We start from the raw sequence: 17,514 nt of genomic DNA on the forward strand, positions 1-17,514 counted from the left end.
GAAACATTCCGCCTCCTGTACTCCCATTGTCAGAATCATGTTGCCAAGCTGCAGCTGCCCTCAATAACTTCACCACAACCCCCACCTTTTGGGCACCAACCTGTGCCATTTACCCACTGTCCAGTTGCAGACAAACTAGAATCCATAGAAGGCAAGCCATAAGTGCACTAGTGCCTAATGATATATTGCCTGCTGAAGACTGGCACCTCACGATGCAAGATGAATATATGGAACAATACATTCGAGCTGTACAGGGCAGTAATGCTGCCAACAGCGCTGATGTGGGTCTTTCTTTTAGAGTTCCTAATGAGATGTAATGTGATGTGCTAAGATTGGGGTCTTTGTGGGGAGGCTTTCTGGGGGGCTCCAGCATGTTCCCTGAGCTTGAAGGACACTGGAAGTGCTGAGCTCAGCTGATTAGCATAACAATCCCTGCAGATCCTCTTCATCCTGCACTAACGCTGGGCTTTTCAATCCAATTTCCAGCCTCCTTCTTTAGCTGATTACATCAACTGGGAGGAGGGGACTGACCTTAAATCGATGCAGCATCTCCACAAACAGAGTATATAGGTCACCATGAGATGGATGGAAACAGCTTGTAACAGAGGGGACCAAGAACAGCACATAGTGATACAGAAATACAGTGTGTGTGGAGGAGAGGGGGAGGACAATGTGGGAGGGAAGGAGGAAGTGGGAGAACATCAGTGCTTGACCAGGTGATCTTGCAGGTATAGACTCCTTAGTCCTTGAGCTACTGCCATGCTGTAGTGCAGTTCATATGGAGATCTCACATTGTATACAGCAATCTGTATTTTTAATTGGTGAAAATAGTCATAGGCTATAGTTAATACAGAACCCTGATGTCTTAAATACTGTAATTCGACATTTCTAAGAGGCCACTTAAAAATGAATATTCTAAGAGAGTACGTTTTGTTAGCTTCATGAGAAAAATCCTAAATCCTGATACTTTAGACCCAGCTCCCCCACCTGTGAGTCAATGAATTCTTATGAATGCGCCTCTGCTTCCCACATGAGCTCACAAAGCCCTCCCTGCTCTTGTTGTCTGGAATAAAAGCTTCTATTGAGGCCCTCCCTGTAATCTCGGCAGGTCCCTCTTACCCTCTGGAATTCTTATGCGAGGCACGAGTTAATTTCAGTTTGCTAAGCTAAGAGGGAACTGGAAAGGGACCTGTTAGCAGGACACATAGTAAAGAGTACATCTGTCCAACCATAAGTTCCCAACACATAGACATCTGTATGTAATAGGAGGATGAGATGGCTTTGAAGAGGGCAGGTGACATAGACTCTGTAGTAAGAGAATGAGACTCCTCCCAGGAGGACAGGTAACATAGTCTGTATCACCTTTAAAGCACTTCATGCAACATGGTAAAACTTTGTAGATAAAACCTATAAGACCATAGTATGTCAAGCCATTCAACTTGGGTTTCCTGTAGACCTTCATTCACATGTTTTACTGTTTCTTCATAACATTACACCTGTTCGATAGTAAACAGTTGTATCCATTTTATGTATGTTTATATACAGCACTATGAATAAGATTTATGATATAAATATGGATAGCTTTTATTGAACCTGTATGAATAAACTAAAATCCATCTAGATTTGAAGGGCCATAAATAACTGCAATTTCCGGTATTATGACATATTTTCAGCTTTTGTTTCAGCAAGTTGTAGTTTGAGACTTAGAGGGAAAAAAGCTCAGAGAGTGAGAAGTGCTATTCAGATTAGCCGATGGTTATTTCTAGTTTTATTTCACCCTTAGAGATTCATTACTTTTTACCTGCTGAAATAATCTGCAATATACTTTAATGGCTTAGCAATGCTTGTTCAGTTGAGGCAAATGCTTATATTGCCAGTGGCTTGTGAGGTACCTAAAGCTAATAAATGGAAACAGCCAGAAAAGCTTTTGTATAGTTTAATTTGCGGGAAATGGTATTCTAGGTAATCCAGCCAGCATTTTTCACTATAGGGATGCTTATTATTAAAAGGAGCATACATTTAGCAATATCTCCAGTGATCCAAGCATGTTTTTTTGAATAAAATGATTCAGATCATTGCAAGTATGTGTCTATACTGAACGATAAAACTACAATCAGCATCATGTCTATATTTTATTTACCTTATTTTACATTAGATGCAATTATAGTAAGTACGGTTTTAAAAATGTGGCTAATACAGTAGAGTGCATTATGGGTATGCTGTCACATTTTTGTCACATTTGTTGCAGTTTTTCTTCATTGCCTTTAATGGTATTGAAAACAATATTTAAACACTATACAAGTATTCCCTAGAGTTGCGCCCTTTAAGTAGAATGCCATCCTCAGTCAGGCCAAAAACAAATGCATTTACAAGTTTTCAGCGCAGTAGTGGTATGGCTTTCTATTGCACCACTATCGGTACATGTGAACATGCTCTTATTTAAGAACTGCAAGTTCTATGAGGGCTCATTCACATGGGCGAATTTGAGTTGCATGTTATGTGCGTATTTTTAACGTATTTTGAGTCCTTACATTCACATCTGGATTCCATTTAAATTAGGCCCTCAAGTTGACATCTCTGAGCTATAGCTGTACCTAGTGCACATTTTAAGGGATGGCAAATTGGACAACTACCCAGGATTCCTGTTTTTAGGGAACCCTTGAGGACAAGACCCCTCGATGCGATCTAAAACCACCCTGTACTATTTACCAGTATTGGATGGAACTATTTGGGAATGAAAGTGTAGCATTATATGTGAACTATATGATGTAGGCTCTTGGGGATGGGTTTAATTTGAAAAATGTGATATTTTGGCACTATATGGTAGTATAATATTTGTTGAATTTATGAGAAAACCAGTCCAAAAATTTAAGTGGGGGCCTCACTTTGCTTGTTGTTGAGGGTTCTATTTTCTATAAAGTCAACCCTGATCGTATGGTCTTTTTGCTTTTTCACACATGCTCACCCCTTACAGCATGTACACATAGAAGTCTGGTACAGTAAGGGCCTTTTACATGGGATGACTGTTGGGCGCTTCTATGCCCGACAGTTGTCCCAGCAATAATCGCTCCTGTGCTTTTACACAGGACCAAGGATCGCTCAGTGAATGGAGGCGGAGAGAGCTGGAGATCACACTGGCTGCCATTCTCCATTCACAGTAAACAGGCTGTTGTTCATAGATAAACGACTGCCTGTTTATACTGGCCGATGGTCATTCCATTTTTATGACTGCAGAAACTGAATGACGAATTCTGCCTGCATTTAGACCCTTTTACATTGGTGTATGTGTCTTTGCACACGCTTCCGCTATGTACGAGGCTTTATTTCATGTGCATTGGTGTATTTCACTGTTTCTTTTTGCGCACGCAGGTCATGTTTATTTGCCTGCCGCAGACGAATACACCCCAATTAAAATGCCTATTTAGCTTAATGAGTTCCAGATGTGTGCTTTTTTTCACTGTATTGCGCAGCGCACTGTGCATCCTGTTGCGCATCTCGTGCATTTACGCACCCCCGTTGACTTCTATAGGTACCTTTGGCATGCAAATGCGCAGAAATAGCAGGTCTGATTATTTTGCACACACAAAATTGGAAAGTGAGAATGAAGCCACTGAAATCAATGGACTCTATTCTCTGCATATTGTGGTCATAAATTTATTGCACGCAAATACACGCACAAATACACCCATGTGAAGCCACCCTTTGGGCAGCTTCACACGACCGTGTACGCAAATACGCTTGCCTCAATGCAACGTATTTGTGTAAAAACGAGGTTGTTGAGGTTGATTTTTCTTTGTGTCTGCGCATAGCACTGTACTTTTTGAGTATGCAGGGCCAGTTCACATGTGTGTGACACACCTCTTTTGTGGATTAAAAGGCTATTTAGCCTAATGAGATGCAGGTGTGTTCTTTTTTCCGCAGTTTTGCGCAGTGTTTCACAAATCCCCCTGCATATTTGTGCTCCTTCCATAGATTTCTACAAGGGCCTTTGCTGCGCAGAACGCAGAAAGATAGAGGAGCTCCTACTTTTTTCACGTGTGTGAAACATGCTCATGAGAAGGAACCCATTGAAATGAAAGGGTTCTACTCTCTGTGTTTTGTGCGTATATTTTCTGTACGCAACAACATGCTCAAATACGGTTGTGTGAAGAAGCCCTTACACTGAATGATATCGTTCAGATTCCCACAATCCAGCGAGAAGCTGAATAATTATCACTCAGTGTAAAGGCGTCCTTAATAGAGATGAGCGAGCATACTCGATAAGGCAAACTACTCGAGCGAGTAGTGCCTTATTCGAGTACCTACCCACTCGTCTCTAAAGATTCGGCTGCCGGCGCGGGTGACAGGTAAGTTGCGGCGGTGAGCAGGGAGGAGCGAGGGGGGGGGAGGGAGAGATCTCCCCTCCATTCCTCCCCGCTCTCCCCCGCCACTCTCAGCCCCCTGCTAGTACCCTCTTTAGAGACGAGCGGGCAGGTACTCGAATAAAGCACTACTCGCTCAAGTAGTTTGCCTAATCGAGTATGCTTGCTCATCTCTAGTCCTTAAGCTTCGTTCACATCAGCATTTGGATCTCTGTTTGGAGCCTCTGTCGCTGAGTTCTGTTAAGGACATCATAGCGCTGCATGCAGTGGTATTTCACTCTGCAACATGCCTGACGGCCGGATGGAAGCTGAGTGTGCCCCATTATAGTCAGTGGGCTTCTTTGGCACTATTCGGTTCCATCATTAAACGGATCCATTCAGCCGGTGGATTCTGTTGTCCTGCTTCCATAAGTGCAAATCTGAACAACCCTAACTATATTTCCATCAACTACTTTTTCTGCATGTGAATAGCTGATGTCCTTCCTTTCTTCTTGCATCTTTTACTTACTCGCATTGAGTTTCCAGAGGTCCTCTGCCATCCGGTCTCCGCAGCCCCCTGATAGATTTATAATTGTAGGGGTAGAATCTATTTGGGGACACTTACCAATACAATATGACATACAATGGAGTGATGAATGTACTCCTGAGGGATTAGAGCTGAGATGGCAAAGATGAGTCAGTTGCAGAGATGGATGTAGGTAACGTACGTATGCCTCATGGGGGATGGGGCTTAAAGAATACTGTTTTTTCTTTTAATTGGAAAGAAGTGGTCACATGAGTACTCTTCTTCAGAGGACCATATTTGCATGCATTTCTGCATGCTTAAAGTATGTGTGCGCAATGAACAGAAAATAGAACCCCTTTATGTCAATGGGTTCACTCTCATGAATGTGTTTTGAGCATGTATTTAGTGCACAAGGAAAATAATAAGACCTTCTCTATTTTACTGCACATTTGCGCACCAAAAGCCCCATAGAAGTCTACAGGAGGTGCACAAATGCGCAATACGCCATGCAATTCCGTAAAAAAAAGAACACATCTGGATCTCATTAGGCTAAATGTGTGTGGCTTGCGCATGTGAACTAGCCCTGCATGCGCAAAACCTTGTTGCACTGAAGTGTGCACATATGATCGTCTGAAGTTGCCCCTAAACCCAACAAAATTTTTACTTTTATGGCTCATTCACAAGAGCATATTTGCACAATGTATTTTGTGTGCGTAATATGCAGTGAATAGAACACATTGATTTCAATGCTTTAGTTCACATTAGTGTATTTTTTCACATGACCTGCGATTGAGTTAAAAAATACACACCATAACCTATCTTGATGCACATGTGCGCACCACGGAATCCCATTGAAATCAATAGGCATGCCTGAATACGCACAATATTCACAGAAAATCTGCATAATCGCTGCGCATATATGCACAAAATCAATATTTTGTATGTGCAAACACACCAAAGTCTATGAAAAATGCAGGCATAAGCGATTTTTGATTGAGCAAACGTGGCATATTTGTGTGACTGAAATGCGCTTACGCCCATGTGAAAAAGCCCTTATATGTATTTTACATTTCTTGGAAATCCCAAATGGTTTGCTAGCTTTTGATAATAGTGAAAAGGTGTGTGGAAAGCTTTCATCACTACTCTTGTGAAAAGTCATTCCTAGGAGCTAAGCCTAGCGATGCAAAGAGGGATGTGACCCTCCAGTCCTGGACAAACAAAGATGGCCGCACCAACAACTCTGACTACCAGATGCATGTTGTGTATTAGTATACATCATTAGGTCGGGCTCACATGAACAGGTCGGATTCCGTATGCAGGAGGTCCGCTGTGAGCCCGGATGGTGACCTTGCGTATCTCATTAAACGGTATTGTGGATGACCGCGTAGGCTTGCAGGCGGTCATGCGCAGTACATTTTTTTTGTTTGTATTTCTTGCACCATCGCTTAGCAATGACGTGGGTACCTGCAGACGTATCTATTGACTTCAATAGAGGTCATCCGTGCGAATTCCAGAGCAAAATAGAGCATGCTGTGATTCATATCCGCGAGTGTGAAGGAAAAATCATAAGTACATGCCTTTCAATGCCCGCATTTTACCGCGGATCCTCCGCATGGACGGTGGGTGGAGAATCTGCCATTCAAATCCGGTCATGTGAGACCGGCCTAAGACACTACCCCTGGTTTGATTAACTAGTGCTGTCCATGTGAGATGCACTGGCCAGTAGGCCAGGTAGTCAGAGAAGTGTTTCGGCCATCTTTGTTTCTTCAGGCCTAGAAGGTCGCTTTAACATTCTGTTGAAAGCCGTGCTATTATAAAACCCTATTTACCATCATTTAATAATTCAGGCAAATGAACAAAATTTGATTTAAAGTGGATTCAACAGAATTACGGAGAAATGGTGGTGCAATAACAGCATTAAGGCACCCTGTCCACGGGCGTTGCGGTATCCCGCGGCAGAGCTCCACCGCCCGGGAGCATGAGCTGCATACGAATCTCCGCCGGTCAGCCTAATCTGATAGATAGGCTGACCGTGGAGAATCGGGGCAATTCGCAGGATGCTGCGAATTGCCCACCACGACTGAAGAATCGCGATGATTCTCCGCTCGTGGACACGGGGCCGGCGCTTTCCATATGGAAAGCTTCAGCCGGTGTGATTCGCCGGTAGTTTACCGCCGGCTAAATCACTGCCATGGACAGGGGGCCTAAGAACTGTATTCTGCACAAACATATGGGATGTCAGGTCCTGGGTGTCTGGGTTAAAAGCATTTTGGGGTTCTGAATGTTATATTAGTACCTCAAAAAACTTTTGGTTACAGAATCTTATACCTGTATCCCTTGGCCTGGATATAGGTGTGTGCATACTACTGTCCTCAGATCTACTTGCAGGAAAGAATATATATGATAAGCTTTGTGCCCATCCAGTGGTGATTTGAGCTCACTTTAGTTGCACAGACTTGGAGACCCCCTTTAATTATTGCTGCAGATGTAACTGAAATGTGAGGGCGGTTTCACATCTGTGTACGGGGTTCAGCTTTCCTGCTCCATTCAGGGAACACGAAAGTGGAATCCCCGCGGCCAAACAGCTTAGTCTCTGGACGGAACAGAACAGCAGCGGACAGACCCCATTGACTATTATGGGATTTGTCTACTTTCTGCCTAGCTGCCTGGCTTTTGGAGGGAGGAAAAAAAAGCTTTTTCTTCCAGTATTTTGAGCTGGATACCACAGCATTAGTTAAGACTATACCATTTTTGCCTGCTTGGAGTGACAGTTTAACTATCATTACCTTCTATCTTCACATAGTCTACAGAGCATAAGTGTACAGTCAGGAGGATGAGCTGTGATCTCCTCTATTATAACTGTGTGACAGGAGCCTCTAATCATCATCTGTAATTGTGATAGGAGTGCCTATGCCCGCTGTAGACAGTTTCTGTGATCGAGATCATGTAATAGCATCACACAGACTGAGAATTTGATTAGAAAATGAATACGTAACCCCAAGTAGATCTGAGCTGGTCCGAACTGAGATCACCTGACCATTTGAAAAAAAAGGGGATGGGAGTTTCAGGAAGAGAGAAATAATTAACCAAGGTAACACTAGCTGATTTATATATACTGGAGGGATAGCTACATAATAAATTAATTTAAAAAAATCACTAGTCGCCCTTTAACATTGACGGTTATCTCAGCTTGTCATATTATCTGTTCCTACATATGACACATACCAGTAGTATTTTGTCATTCCATGCTGCTGAGATAGCTAGACATAAGATAGATAGATAGATGGATGGATATGAAATAAATAGATAGATATGAGAGAGATAGATAAATATGGGAGATAGATAGATATATGAGATAGATGTGAGATAGATAGATAGATAGATGTGAGATAAATAGATATGAGATAGATAGATTGATAGAGAGATAGAGAGATAGAGAGATAGATATGAGATAGATAGATAGATAGATAGATAGATAGATAGATAGATATGAGATAGATAGATAGATATGAGATAGATAGATATGAGATAGATAGATAGATAGATAGATAGATAGATAGATAGATAGATAGATAGATAGATATGAGATAGATAGATATGAGAGAGATAGATATGAGAGAGATAGATAGATAGATATGAGATAGATAGATAGATATGCGATTGATATGCGATTGATAGATATGCGATTGATAGATATGCGATTGATAGATATGCGATTGATAGATATGAGATTGATAGATATGAGATTGATAGATAGATATGAGATAGATTGATAGATATGAGATAGATTGATAGATATGAGATAGATAGATAGATAGATAGATAGATAGATAGATAGATAGATAGATAGATAGATAGATAGATAGATAGATATGAGATTGAAGTTGAAGTCAATGAAAGCCATCCGACCCGCGGCCCTTCAGCAATCATCATTGTGGAAAGGTCGAGGATCTGCGTCATCGCCTAGTGAGGGCGCGGCATAATCTGTATTGCGCATGTGTGCCGGTGCAATAGCCAGCACATCCGCAGTACAGAATAAAGAAGAATCCGGACAGGTATGCAGGGTCACGGACTGAGCACAGGGTCCGATTCCGCTGGGGGATCCCCACATGCAGAATCCAATCCGGTCATGTGCAGGCAGCCAAAGATAGATAGATAGAGCACACGACAGATAGTCCCAGTGACTATTGCTATGCTTTAACACAGGAGCAACAGTTGTTCAGTGAATGGTGGTTGAATGCGCTAAAGATCTCTTCCGGCTGCCCGTTCGCCTCTGTTGAACCACTTCTGTTTACACGGCTGGTAGTCGATTGTTTTTTAGGTGAGCTAAGAACCAAGCGACTCCGACAAGCGAACATTTTCTCGCTCAGTGCCCTATCGGGGGCTGTGTGTACACTGTAGGACTATCAACCGAATTCCCTGTTTCCAGTGATCATTCAGGTGATAATCACCTCCTATAAAGGTACCTTTACAAAAGACCTCACTGTGGGGAATGCCAGGCTATTTTTTTTGCTAAAGGAGGAACAATCTTGTTCACAGCCTACTGACGTATATCAGTGTGAAAACGTCCAGCTCCAAGGATCGTCCTGATAAGGCCCAAGCTATACGGACTATTTATTTTGTATCACAATGAAAAATGTATGGGGTTGACCTCTAACGGGTTCTAAAGAACTGTTGTCTCATAGGATTCACTAAATAATCCTTATTTATACAGTGCAAACATATTCTGCAGCACTTTACAAACCATGAGTCGGGTAGATAGGTCAATCAATTTCTCCATTATCTAACATAGGCAAAAATGAAAAATTGACATGAGCTCCTACTAAGCTGCTGTTGGAGATCAAATGCATAAACATACCTTTCTGTAGGTCACATAAGCATAAAGTAGATGATTGATGGCTGGCAATGTCCTTTTAATTATTTCTTCCATAGCCGGACATAAGTCGTCTTAGGTAAATATACCTTCAGGCCTATTGAATTATCAGAACTTTGCATGTATTGGGGCAAGAAGTCTTCATATCCTTCTAGATGGCTATATAAGAGCTTCATCACCTGTTGCCCCTCAGTCGCCCTACGCCTCTCTTATGATGGATCTAATGACATGCAGCATATATACATTGTATAGGATGGCTGGGCTATATGGCTTCTGCTGTACAGTCATGAATGCTCAGCTGATGCCCTGCTGTATCTCTGCAAGGACACTGGCAGGACTGGGGAAACTTCTCATCTCTGGGGATGGAGATGATGATTTTTATTGTAAAGCTAGGACACATCATGCTGCTTATGAAATGATGATCTACTCTGCCACACTGATGATGCCAGTCCTAGGTCACCACCAACACAGCTGGGCACTGGATGGTGACAGGTTACTGGAAAGCACTTTTTATAGGGCATGTGATTCCTAGTTACTGCTTTATATGTAGTCCGGCAGGAATGTCATCCCCACCCCCACCACATTTCCAGTGGCTTTAGGGACAGTCAGTGGCAAGCTGGCTCAGTAGGGGGGGTGGGGGCAGGTGTCAGGGAGGGCTTATTACAGGGGGCAGGGCGCAGCGCCACACTGGGGGCGGAGTCTAAATCGCGGGGAGGAGTTTTATTTTCGGTTAAACCGCTAGGTTCTGGCCCAGAGGGGGGGTGTCGGTTGGTGATGGGCGGGGCCGCCACGCCCCTTTCCATCCTCTTGTCCCGGGAGCTGCCTCCGTTCTCAGGAGCCGCCAGAGACCGAATGGAGACAGAAGCGCCCCAGCCCGGACTGTCGCCCCCGGACTCTGCGCACGACCCTTGGTAAGGAGCACGCTGCAGCTCTATGCCCGGTGCCGTCGTCTTGCCATTGGGCTCTGTGTTGTGGTGTCTGCAGGAGGGCATCTCACAGGGGGAGGTACCTGGGTACATGGGGACCTTATGTGCAGGGTCAGGGACGGGAGTAAAAAGAGGCCACACGGATGGTAGTAGTTGTGGGGTCACCCTGTGGGGGTGCGGGAGGAGTGATGTACAGTGCAGTACTTGTGACTATGGCTGCCAGCTCTCTGGAGTCTTCTGTTCAGCCAAAGTTTAAGTGGCACTTTGATCTCTGTACCCTGAGACTGGCATGTCCTCTCCTTTATATGCCACCTACTAAATCTCACAGCTCATCAGCTTTTAGGATGGTGGTTCTTACTGTTGTATTCCCCATCACTGGCCTGTACCCTTGGTGCTGAACATGGATGAAAGTCAGTGCATCACTCCTGTTCTACCTTCCTGAGAATGTGCTGATCATACTTTATAGCATGCATCTCCTGCTATAACCTATAGCTTATTACAGCCCTTATTCTGCAAATTCACAAAGTGGAGAAGGATAGGTGAAATGTCATGGTCACCTAGTAATCCCCCCTGCGGTATAATAACTGAGCGACCAGGGGGAAAGGAGGCTGCCCCTGAAGTTTGTCTCCCTCCTAGTGGTCCCAGAACAATACAGTAGTTTATGAAGTTTTATTATTATCTTTGTTCTATGATAGATTGAGTGTGTGTAATATATATATATTTATATTTGATGGGTGTGGTGAAGCTTTGCTGAAGCGGCAGTCATGGAGAAGTGTCGAAAGTGTTTCTAGAAGGTTGAAGCCATTGAATCACTTTTTAAAAATATCGCAGATTTCTAAACTTTTGGAGAGGTTTACTTGTGCGCTTCAGCTTCCATCTTTTTGGCGAGTCTTTGTTAGAATGTGATGCCCTTCACTATATGACACATATATTTCGGGCCGGTTGGCGTGGCAGTATCGCCGAGGCCCTCTCGTTTTATCTGCAGTTCTTGCTCCGGGTTTCGATTGGTTATTATATTCTTCGTTCAGGTATTTTTGACATTGCTCTTGAAGCCTGCATCCAGTGAGATGTTCCCTGCCGCTCTTCATAGTGTGTTCTATACGTATTCGCACAAATAAGTTATGACTTGGCGTTCGCCTTTTGTTTGTCTTTCCTGACGCTTCTTCGTGTTCCTTTTTGTCCTTCCAGCAAAATGTTCATCGGGGGACTGAGCTGGCAGACTACACAAGGTGAGCGGGATCATGGAATGTAGTGTATTCAGAGAGCGGGATAGGCAGTATGTATGGGTTCTGAATCGGTAGTACCCCTGTACTTTTTTTTTTTACCCCTATTTTCTTCCTTGTGTTCTCCACCCTTTTCTTTCTTTCTCCCTCATATATGCACCCTCCCTCCATCGCGTTCTCTCCCTCTCCCTTTGCTTGGACACGATGTGATTGGATTTTCTGTTGCATTCTGGGATCCGTCTGCCTCACTTGGTTGTGATAGGCTGCTCTTGTGTTTCTAGAGGGCCTGCGGGAGTATTTCAGTCAGTTCGGGGATGTGAAGGAGTGTCTTGTCATGAGAGATCCATTAACCAAGAGATCCAGGTGAGGTTCGGTGTTAATAGTGATTCGCTGTGCTGTTTCCTAAGTGTACGCAGATCACTGGTCTCATTTTCCCATTCTTTGCTATTCATTAGGGGTTTTGGATTCGTCACTTTCATGGACCAGGCCGGAGTGGACAAAGTCCTTGCTCAATCAAGACATGAACTGGATTCAAAGACGGTATGGAATCTATGATTTCTTCACTTAGTACCGAAAGCCTATATAGGGAGACTGTGTGGAGTAATACTTGGTTTGGATTGTCTACATAAGAACGTTGTAGCGATTTGTCATTCCAAGTATATTTGATGCATAAAAGAAGGCATTGGCGTTGTGGAAAATATTTCACAATGTGGATAATCACCGAGGCCTATGGTCCACTACCCAATATTCACAAAGTGATTATGTAGAAGTTTGGGTACAATGGTTAACACTTTGCGCAGACTGTAGCTGATTTTCAGCCAGTGCAAAGTTTATAGGTGATCTCCAGCTTTAGTGGCGCGGTGGCGTCAACTGCTGCAGATAATACGGACTTGCTGGTCATTTGTGTGAAAAATAAAGTATCTTTTTTGTTTAGCAGGCAAACAATTTAGACAGCATGTGGGGGAAAGCAGGTATGATACCGTGTTGTATAGGTTGTGTCATTCCCATTAGTGATGCCACATACTAGATCACTAAAAAGAACCTAGTTAGACTGCTGTGTTCAGTACTGGAGACCAGATCTTAGAAGGTCGTCAGTTTGTACAACTGCTTTCTTGTCACATATCCATTAATGTCTCTTAGATTTTTAGTTATTTATTTTTTCATTTTGTCCTTCTAAGATATATATGTTTGTGTGTTCGCCTTATGATTCTTTGACCTTTTTTTCTGACATGAAATCAATTGTTTATTGTAAATCTTCTTTAGTTCTCAGTAGTAGTTTACTGTAGTTTTTGTTTTGCTCTTTTACTTGTTTTCTATACTGTCAGCAGCTGTAGATGTTTTATACAACATTGTTGACTTTGATGGGTATATATTTTTAAAGATTGCCGTTTGATAAAGAAGGTTGTATTCGCAATACAAATGGACTAGCTCACTTGTACACCGCGACTCCCAAGATACCTAGCGATATGGCTGAGCATCATCTGTGATACAGCAGACTTGTCATAAGCCAATGACTGATGTAACACAAGAGACTCATTTATTTATTAGCGTATAACCTAAAGGTGTCAGGTGGATTGCAAAATAAATAAAGGATGCAATTTTCAGGAAACATTTCAGATTTATTCAATGATACTTTGGTGGTTGCAGATTTTGTCGCATGTTTTGTTGCAGATCTGCAGCAGATTTCACCACTTCAATTTGAGTTGAATTGAAAGGGGGAAATCTGGTGCAGATCTGCAGCAAATCAGCGAAGTGTGAACACACCCTAATAGTGACCATCCTAGTGTTGGGGTGCAGGCTGATCAGCCTAGCCAGTTGAGGTGAGCAAGATTTGAATTGCATCCAAGTCTCTGGGAAGAAGAGAATTTCACCATGCAATCCTTACAGAATGTTTCAGGTGGCAGGCGGAGCTTTCGTCAGGTTGTCATTATCATTAGCACGTCTTCCCAGCGGATTTGGTACAAATCTGTGCACAGGGATCACAGGGCTTTTGCAAATATCAGTATGTACATAACAATTTGCTGTGTACATCAAGACTACTGATTTTATTGCTTATTTTCCATTATAGCGCTGACATATACTGCAACGCTGTACAAATAATTTTATGCTAGTGATGCCACATCAGTTACCCTTTGCTTTAAATCAAAAAAATAATAAAATCACAGATCTTATTGTTCTGATCTATTCTATATACCTAGGCGCTCTGTGGTTGTAAATAGGCCAGCTTCAAAAGAAAGATCGTTTAATTGATGATTGTCTTCTTTTTTACGACTTTCTATCGATGGATAATTATCTGGAGATGCATAACTTGTGCAGCCATTCTGTTCACTCCCAGTTACTTTCCATTCAGCTCAGTGCAGTGCGTCCCAGTCGGTGGGCTCTTGTTTATCAGCCAGAGCTGTGAGGCTCTGGGGACTGTGTCTCTGCAGACACAGGGGGAGGGGGAGTAGTGCAGCTCATGCTGCTGTCCCCAGCTTCTTGGATGGGAAGTTTCTTTTGTTACCTGGGAGGGGACAAGTGTGTGTTTCATACAAAGAACAGTTGGAAACAGAAGAGATGCAAATGTAGACACTTTATAATTTAGCTGCGGTTGGAGGAGTAGAGGGTTTGGTGGGAGCTGTATAGGGTCATGTTTGCAAAATTGGGGGAGGTTATTTTAAATGAGGCGGTAACATGGACTGTGATATAAAAGTTTTCATTGTCAATTAAATTGAGGTTTAATAGCTCAGCTGCCTACCATGATGAGTGATTGAGGTATATCGGAGGTTTTATTTTATTGTATCAGTTGTTTATGTTGTGCTGAATTTCAATAATCAGATTATAAATCAATCATTAGTAAGTTGACCGAACCGAATCAAGATGGCTCCGTGCATCGTGTAGGCCATACTTTAGTGTGTATCTTACAAATCTTGCTCGTCTACTGATCAGATTGTATTCTGACACTCTTTAATGTGTTGCTTGGTTTTCAGGATTTTGCAATGGATAGTATAAAGTATTGTACCAAGTATTTTTTTTTTCAGAAACAACTGCTAAACTTTTTTTTATCCCTATGCCAATTTTTAAAACATTTTAAGGATTATTTTTTTTATTTGCAGTGTTTATAAAAAAAATCTACACTTTTAATCCATTGCAATAGACAGTATATCAGTATAAAACATCTTCAGTGGGACTCATTTTAATAGCAATAGTTATAGGCACTTTTTTACTGGGCTGTCTTGCCTTCCATCTGTATACCTGTAATGCTGACAGACTGCTTGTCTCCGTACACAACTGCTTCAGTGTTGAGTATATGTAATATGGCCGATTCTGCCGTAATTATCTCCGGACTTGATATTGGGTAGATGGCAGTTATCTGAAGGCTGTTGCTTTGGTGAATTGTACTTTTTATGTTTTTGAAGCTGCATGTAGATCATTACCTTCTATGTGCATGTAACAGGACCCATGTGGGAATGAAGTCCTTTTAAAGTTCAGAATGCCCTCTAATGCCGTCTCTGTCTGTCTGTACTCTTCCTGTCTCTTCTCCTGCTACTGAATGCTACAGGTGTCTGTGCCATTTACCTGTAACAATAGTGACTTGTGTTTAGTGATGTGAAATTGGTGCATTCCCTCCTGCTCTGAGCTGCAGCTTACTCAGTTAATAGCATCTTCCTGGCCTTTGCTGACATAGCACAGAGGAATGTCATGACAAAGGGGTATTGTTGGGATATTCTATCTCCTGTTTTGATTTCTCCCCTTGATGCCCAGAAGCACAAACATTCCCCAGTTCATGACTATTCGGTGAGGGCTGTAGACTCTCTGCCAGACCTGACCCTGGTATGCCGCTACTGTCCCTGCAGACCCGGTGTCTTGGTAACTATAATCATATCTTAAAAGGCGTTGCATGGACAAGTTTACAATCTTACAATACAGATAGGTGCATATAAATGGTGACACCCCCCCCACCCCATGGGGACAGAACTCATTATCAAGTGATGCAAAGTGCTGCGTAATTTGCATGCGCTATATAAATAAAGGCTTATTATTATGATAAGGGTGATGATACAAATGTATCATCATCGGCATTGTCATTATATAACTATAGTTTGGGAAGAATGTGTAAACCGACCAATAAATTTACTGTCACCCAGTAATTACAGTGACTCGACATGTAAACCTCAAGACCTCAGCTTTCCGTATGAGCTTTTTCTTTCCTTCTGAGAAAGTATTATGAAATGAGCAGCGCTCCTGGAGTGACTGTTTACAGTAACCATGGCAACCTGGGTGTCAGTAAGTCGATAGAGGATCTGTACAAGGCATGTGTCCTAGGGCATGTATATTTTTACAACAGCATAAAGTGATGTCATGAATCCATCGGATGAACACTTTGTAACTCTTCTTGAGGACTCTTTTGCTTTACCTGATTGTCTAACCTACAATAATGATATAGAAGATAATAATCGATTGTGGTCTGAGTGATTAATAGTAAAAAAAAACGCTGATATCTTGAATAATTAGCCTAAAAACACAATTTAATTAATTCATTCTGATGAAAAAACTATGACAAACACTGGTATGAACTGTCATACATTAAAGAAGTGATCCTATCTCAGAAGTTTATGATGTATGTGGAGAATATGCCATAAATGTCTGAGATCTTATCACCCCTTTATCTCCAATACTTGCTTCTGAATCTATCAGATGGTAAAGAATTCATGTGCTTTTTGGATGCATTTTTAAAATATATTTTAGTAGAATTATTATAAAAACTAGGTCGAATGTGACGTGTATTCTTGCCGCCTTCATAACCCGGCAATGCTAGGTTTTCTTTTGTTTTGCAAACTATTGATGATCTTACAAAAAGTTTACACTTTTTATATTTCTGTATTATTTTGGTTGTTAGTTGCAATGTGTTATATTCTCCTTTTATTAAAGTAGGAATTATTTAGATCCCGTTATAATACATTGACTAACCAAACCTTCCCAAAATGGCTTTCAATGTGACTTAAAAGAAGTTATTCGAACCACATAATAAAATAAAATTGTGGTTTCTTATACTTGTCCGTCACTTTAGTCAGGCTAAAAAGTGTGCTAACGGGCAGCCATGCATTATATAGTATGATTATAAGCTGAACTGCAAGGTTTTTATGAATTTTCTGCACCAAATATCAAAGTAATTGATTAACGATACATTTATAATGTATGTAGTGTAAATCTGTGCGTCAGGTGTCAAATTCTAGTTTGCTGTATTTCTGTTTGCACTTTATTTTATTGGGCTGGTTAGCCGCACACGTATACTTTTTACGGCTTTACTTTTTTGCAAAATTGACAGGTGCTTAGGTGAACGCTTGCAAAGTATGGCTGAGTGATTGGTTTTGCTTTTTGCAATGTCTGTATTAAAGTGTTCATAGACTGTAGATATTTCCCAGCATATCTTGCAAATTTTACTGGGATCTGCTTACAATCTAATACTCTGTTGTATTTCTAATTGGTCATTAGTCAACGGGGTTACAATTCTTTTTGAGTTAGTCGGCGGGTGTTAATATCTTTGTGTCTTACTCTTCAGTTTTCTAGGCATTAGTCATGTTTATACATATATTACGTCTCAGTAGGCTTTGTTTTTTTGTACTTCCCGCAGTTGTCCAAAAGT

General features: G+C 41.9%; 1 protein-coding gene across 4 annotated transcripts in view; it reads left to right on the forward strand.

Moving 5' to 3' along the window:
* Positions 1-10,556: 10,556 nt before the first annotated feature.
* MSI1 (musashi RNA binding protein 1) overlaps positions 10,557-17,514 on the forward strand; it is a 36,020-nt gene continuing 29,062 nt past the window's right edge. For all 4 annotated transcript variants that reach the window (XM_066603647.1, XM_066603648.1, XM_066603649.1 and 1 more), the window contains exons 1-4: positions 10,557-10,650; positions 11,854-11,894; positions 12,170-12,251; positions 12,344-12,428. In XM_066603647.1, coding sequence (XP_066459744.1) covers positions 10,592-10,650; positions 11,854-11,894; positions 12,170-12,251; positions 12,344-12,428 — 267 coding nt within the window. In that variant the 5' untranslated portion in view covers positions 10,557-10,591. The remainder of the gene's footprint in view (positions 10,651-11,853; positions 11,895-12,169; positions 12,252-12,343; positions 12,429-17,514) is intronic.

Source organism: Eleutherodactylus coqui, chromosome 5, assembly GCF_035609145.1.
Source record: "Eleutherodactylus coqui strain aEleCoq1 chromosome 5, aEleCoq1.hap1, whole genome shotgun sequence".
NCBI classification, from domain to species: Eukaryota; Metazoa; Chordata; class Amphibia; order Anura; family Eleutherodactylidae; genus Eleutherodactylus; species Eleutherodactylus coqui.